The sequence below is a fragment of the Magnolia sinica genome, chromosome 5 (assembly GCF_029962835.1).
Source record: "Magnolia sinica isolate HGM2019 chromosome 5, MsV1, whole genome shotgun sequence".
Classification (NCBI taxonomy): Eukaryota; Viridiplantae; Streptophyta; class Magnoliopsida; order Magnoliales; family Magnoliaceae; genus Magnolia; species Magnolia sinica.
Window position 1 is genome coordinate 14,254,451 of NC_080577.1, and position 6,000 is coordinate 14,260,450.

The window sequence follows — 6,000 nt, forward strand, 5'->3', positions numbered from 1 at the left end:
ACTTCTAATGTTTACTGAATGTTTATCATATGTGACGCCCCGGTCCCTACTCCAATGTGGGCAGGGCTGGGTGCCTGGGCGAGCTACTGTTGCAGGCGACTGTGGACGGAACTCTTTCCCATATCGCTTGGATAGTCGTTCAAAGTCCTGGCTATATGTGGAGGCTCTCCCTTAACTGTTGTGACGCGTTTTAAAACCGTGCAAGGGAGACCCCAAAGAGGACAATATCACAACAATGGAGCGGGTCGTCTCATTTGGTATCAGAGCCGAGGACGACTCTGTTCTAACGGTGGGAGATTGTGACACCCTGGTCCCTGCTCCAATGTGGGCGAGCGTGATGTGGGCGGGGATGGGTGCCTGGGTGAGCTACTGTTGTAGGCAACTATGGACGGAACTCTATCTCATATCGCTTCGATAGTCGTTTGAAGTCCTGGCTATATGTGGAGGCTCTCCCTTAACTGTTGTGACGCGTTTTAAAGCCGTGCGGGGGAGACCCCAAAGTGAACAATATCATAACGGTGGGGCGGGTCGTCTCATCATATTTTCATATACAATTTTAATATTTAAAATTAAAAAAAAATAATAATTAAAAAAAAAAAAAGAGAGAGATAGTTGGTGCAATAGCCAAACATGCCCTTAGTACATGGCCCACTCAGTTAATTGGTGCCAGCGTCATACCTGAGAACCGTAGACAGATTATTCGTCTAAACTTAGATTTGTCGTTTCCAACCGTTAGATCCTTACACTTTATTCTTGGCCGTCCAAAAATGGATGATGGATCGTATGGCTGCGAACTTCAAATCTTATGGCTCGTTGCAGGTATTTAAGTCAAGGTCGCGTGAATTACGTGAGCAAGGGCAATAGCTTAGCGGGTGAGGCCCTGGCTGTAAGGCCCACTTTTTTTTTTTTTTTTATAGCTTGTTAGTACACCCACTGTGAGATCACACTTCACTGTTAGCCACTCCCACTAGGGAATCGATGCCAAGACCTCATTGTTGAGACGAGGTATCTTTCACTCAGTCTACCACTTGAGCGGTGGATCTGGGTGTACTGTAGGGCCCACCTAGATGTATGTGTTGTACATCCACACCGTCTATCCCTTTTTTTCAGATTATTTAAAAGCATGTTCATGAAAATGAGGCAGATTCAATTCCCAGGTGGCCCACACAATAGGGATTGAATTACCACCATTAAAAACTTACTGAGGGCTGCAAAAGTTTTGGGTCAAACTGCTATTCTTATTTTCCTTGGCATTCACTCATCATTGTTTACCGGTGGTGTAGTCCACTTGAGATGTGGATCTACCTCATTTTTTGACCATGACTAAAATGAGCTGTCAAAACGGATGAACGTCGTGGATGTACAACACATATATATTGAGGTGGGCCCCACGGTCAGGGCTTCTCCCACTAATTTGTTACCCCTACCTCACCTAAGCCACGCCGGGTCTAGGTACTACCATCAGCGAAAAAGGTTTGAACGTGCACTGACTCCGAATCCTCTAAAAAAATGGTATTCACAGCTAACGAGGTGGAACTCGATGTACACCGAATCCTCTAAAAAATGTTATCTATCACAGGTCAAAACGTTGCACCGCAGCCAAGGTAAAATACACTCTTCGAATTATTATTTATATATTTTTATATGATAAATGCGTTTACCGAACCTATGGGAAGCTTCTACTTCCCTGCTAGATGTGAAATTTTCCGCCACCCCTCTCACAGCTTGCATGTAGAGAAATCATCGGTACTCTGGCAGACTATTACCATCCATACTCATGCACACAATTATTTTACCCATCGAATTCATATATGATATCCTCGATTAAGAAAGTTCTTTGGGCTTTAGTATATGTGGCTAATAATTTAACACGTAGGACGGATGTCCTAACGTGTCCGATCATTGTCAAATTCCAACCGACGGTTAAGATGAATTTATTCAATGGATAAATCTGATTATGTAATTGTACCATATCTGTTGTGAATCCCGCAATTTACACGGTTCAGATTGAGTTAAATGTATACCATATGTACAGTGGAAATGCACGTGCGTATAAATGATGATACCTCACCCGTCGTATCAAATAGCTCTTCGCCTCGGTGCACCTACTCCATTTTCCCCGTGAAATAAAAATGCACACTACCCAAATCCCAAGCCTTGTAAACTGCGACTGCACCAATCTCGCAGCTCAAACCCGGTTTCTCTTATCCAAAACCACTCTTAAAAACCACTTGGATCCACCAATACCGCTGGAAATTCTGTGGGAAAACCACTATAAATCGAAGCCCTTGACAACCCACTTCAACATATCTTCTCAGTTGACACTGTAGAAAAGAAGAATAATGGCTTTTTCTCGTGCGTCGTTCATCAATGGTCTTTTGGCCCTTCAAATATGTGTGGTTTTGATGCTCGGATCTTTGGATTCCACTACCTCTTTCGGGCCTGTTACTTGGACCAAGCCCACGCCGCCCACGCCACCCATGCCACCCACGCATCAGATTGCCGTTGAAGGGGTGGTGCTTTGCAAGTCATGCAAGTTTAGAAAGATGGACCCAATTCCTGGTAAGTTGGGAAGTGGTCAATTGATCAATATCCATGCATGCATACAAGCAGTTGAATCTTGCATCCATGCATGCATTTTCATGATAGAGATTTTAATGCACTACGTGTGTATGTTATACTAAAAAGGATCCCATGCATAAACGCGTCGAAACTACAGTAACTGCTTTTCTGTCCACTGTGATCTGTGAATGAAATCCAATCCCTTCATCAGGTCCGTAGCCTCAAGTTCCTCTCCTATTGAATAAAAATCAGCTCGATTAGACAGATGGGGAAACAAAAACCTATAAATTCACTTGGTGTGGCCCACCTTAATTTTCGATTAGATGGCATGTACCTAAACACCTTGGGCCCCAGAAAACAGTCTGAAAGGTTTTATTAGTCGTGTGTTCCATCCCAACTGGTCCCTGTGGAATGGTTGGATCTGATCCACACATCACGGTGGGCTCCATAGAGGTTCAGTGTCGACACTATGGATGGTTTTCTTACTAGAAATATAAAGCATTTAAGTATCTCATTGTGGAATTTATAGATGATCTTGTTTAACATGAATATTACATTTTGCCACTGGAGCAGAATCGGTGGTGAGGCTACAGTGCCGCACCAGGAGGCATCCGACTGTAGTGGAGGGCAAAACCGACAAAAATGGGTATTTCTTCATTCAACCACCAAAGGAGGTTACCACATTCAGTGCACGCAGGTGCAAGGTTTTCTTAATATCGTCCCCATGGGCGTACTGCAAGCTGCCGACCGACCTTAATGGTGGAGTGAGCGGGGCCAGCTTGTCTTTCAGGACCAAACTGTCGGGCCCCAACCCTATAGCCCTCTTTTCTGTTGGGCCACTGGCTTTTGCTCCCAACAAGACCTCTTGTCCCTTTTCACCTTGAGAGGGAGAGAGAGAGAGAAAGAGGGAGAGAGAGAGTGTGTGTGTTTTACTGAATAATGTTTAGAGCAGTTTGATGATAATGGAATTTGTTAGGATTGACTGTGTTTGGATACCAGCACTTGAATTCGATTTTGGAAAGAACTTTTATCACACGGGTTTTCCATTTGGACAAGTGGAGCCCATGTTTGAGTGATCCAGATCATGCCTTGAAAATCTCCCCAATTGGAAATTCCTATTCAAGAATATTTTCCCTTATTTTGAATGTGAAATGTAGTTGTATTTCTCTTCTTGATAGTCAGTAAAGAACAGGTTACGATTTTCCTACTGAAAAGTGTTTTTTTTTTCTTGGTTTTTGGGGGACACCGTCCAACCGAATGTTATGGAGTGTGGAATTTGGGGTACTGCTCATGATCAAGATGACCCGTTTTGAGTACGAGTCGACTCGAAGCTAGTTGAGTCCAATCAATCAGGTAGGGTTGTCAATGGATTGAATCTTGATCCTGATGGATTAATCGGATTGGGATAAATAGTAGGATCTATGGAATGAATTTGGGTCTCAAAAACAAGATTTGTTTATAATCGGATCATAATTGGATCTGTCCTGATTTGATTCGATAAAAATCCAATCTGATATATCGCTACTATATATATATATATTGTCAAGATAATAATTTGACCGTTGCAAATTGTGAAGGAATTTAAAAAAATAGTGAGGTTATATTTATACAGGAGAGAGAGAGAGAGAGAGAGATGCATTAAACTTCTGGGGTTGTTTCTTAAATGGATAATGATAACTTATAATGATAAATAATGTGAAATTCATGCATTTCACACCTTCCATTTATTGGGTTTGTTTTCAAAGATGATTGATGAAATCAGTCATCATGACCATTTCACTCCGTTTGTTTTCTCAATGAAATCGGTAATTATATTTAAACCAATGTTATGGTGTTCCATAGGGTGTGTGATGATCTAACGCAGGGGAGGATGTGAGATCGAGCACCGTCTTCCTCAAGAGGATAACTATTCCGACTTTATGGAATTTCTCTTGATTCCTCACAGAGACTTCTCAAACCCACGAGGAAAGAAAGCAAAAAAATAGAAATAAATTCTAATAAATTTGAAATTGATTGATGAATTAAAATAAATAATTACAAAAAAAAAAAGCGCATCCACAACCCCTTAAATAGGGATACCAAGTAATGGGATAGAAACCAGAATCAAACTACAACTAAAACTCCTAGAATTCGTGACTTACTATAAATAGTAAACTTACTATTTATATATGGCCGTGATGTCTACCAATGCGCAAGGTTTTCGGCTAAAAATAGTAAGTGTCCTATTTCGCTTCACCAAGCTATTCTCCTAATTTTTCTAAGCTCTTTTCACAGTGAGCACAACTCTTAAAGCCCAATGGATGAAGAGTTATAATGAAACTAAAACTTACTATTTATAATAACAACAGAATTAAAACAGGGAAATGACAGTCGATCTAGCGGTATTTCGCAAATCCGACTTGCATAACTCGGCATAGCAGGGTTGGGTGGCTAAAGTAGCTCGTTATATCCTAAAATCATATATTTTACATCCCATAACTCATTCTGGATTGCGAGATACGCCTGATTTAAGGTCCGACGGTCCGGATCACTTCTGTCGTTGACCGGGCCCTTTCTGATCCATCTTGGCCATGTAACTATTCACGACCCTCTCTACATCATGATCATTCATCGATCGGTCCTGACAATATTCTGACCATTGGCCATTGCAGATGAGAACTTGACTGGGAATACTCAGGAGTGACGTTGGTGAGAGGCTGACCATGTGTGGCGCCCAATCTCACCGTAGGAAAACAATGTTGTTGAATGCCCATCATTAATGACAAGTTTATAGGCCCACCATAATCTTTGTTGACCATCCCACCTGTTGGTGACCAACACCTTAATGGTAAGGAAAAACCAATATTACCTTGAATCGAATTTTATGGTGGCTCACAACTGGTTTGAAATGATCAACAAGTACTCCCACAGTAAGATGAGTGAGGGGCATTCACCTTAGTGAAATAGATATGCTAATGAACTATCGGTGGCCCTTGTAATTTGGTAACTAGGTTTATCAAGGCTGTCTAAACAGGTGATCTCAGTCACCATTACAAAAATAAAAATAGATGAAACATGTGATAACTTGTCCATGCTATCCAAAATCTACCAAACTACCAAGTAAACTACCACAACTATAATAAGAAGATTACCACCGTTGTAACCACATCTTCAGATTCGAACCTTAACTTATCCATACTATACAAAATCAACCAAAGTACCCGAGTAAACTACCACAATTACAATAAGAAGATAACCACAATTGCATCCACAACGACTGCACATACTAACCACAAAATGGCATTCCCCAATCTGCAGTCTGCCTTTCAACCTTTTTAGCGGTAGAACGTGTGCTAAATTGTGAACACAAAGACGAGCATGGCACAGACAAATTCAAGCAACACATAGCCATCCTCTCCTGAGTGGCTGCTTTCTCCGACCTTGGGTGCACAGTACGAC

The 6,000-nt window shown here is 41.6% G+C and overlaps 2 protein-coding genes across 2 annotated transcripts in view; both read left to right on the forward strand.

Annotated features, from left to right (window-relative positions):
- LOC131245510 (non-classical arabinogalactan protein 30-like) overlaps positions 1-3,767 on the forward strand; it is a 47,499-nt gene extending 43,732 nt beyond the window's left edge. Inside the window, exon 3 of the mRNA XM_058245029.1 lies at positions 3,482-3,767. The gene's annotated coding sequence lies outside the window, so the exon portion shown is untranslated. The remainder of the gene's footprint in view (positions 1-3,481) is intronic.
- Positions 2,343-3,463, forward strand: LOC131246953 (non-classical arabinogalactan protein 30-like). Its single transcript, XM_058247410.1, has 2 exons — positions 2,343-2,562; positions 3,136-3,463. Exons 1-2 carry the CDS (start codon positions 2,343-2,345, stop codon positions 3,444-3,446), a joined length of 531 nt encoding a protein of 176 aa, XP_058103393.1. The 3' UTR covers positions 3,447-3,463.
- Positions 3,768-6,000: the final 2,233 nt, after the last annotated feature.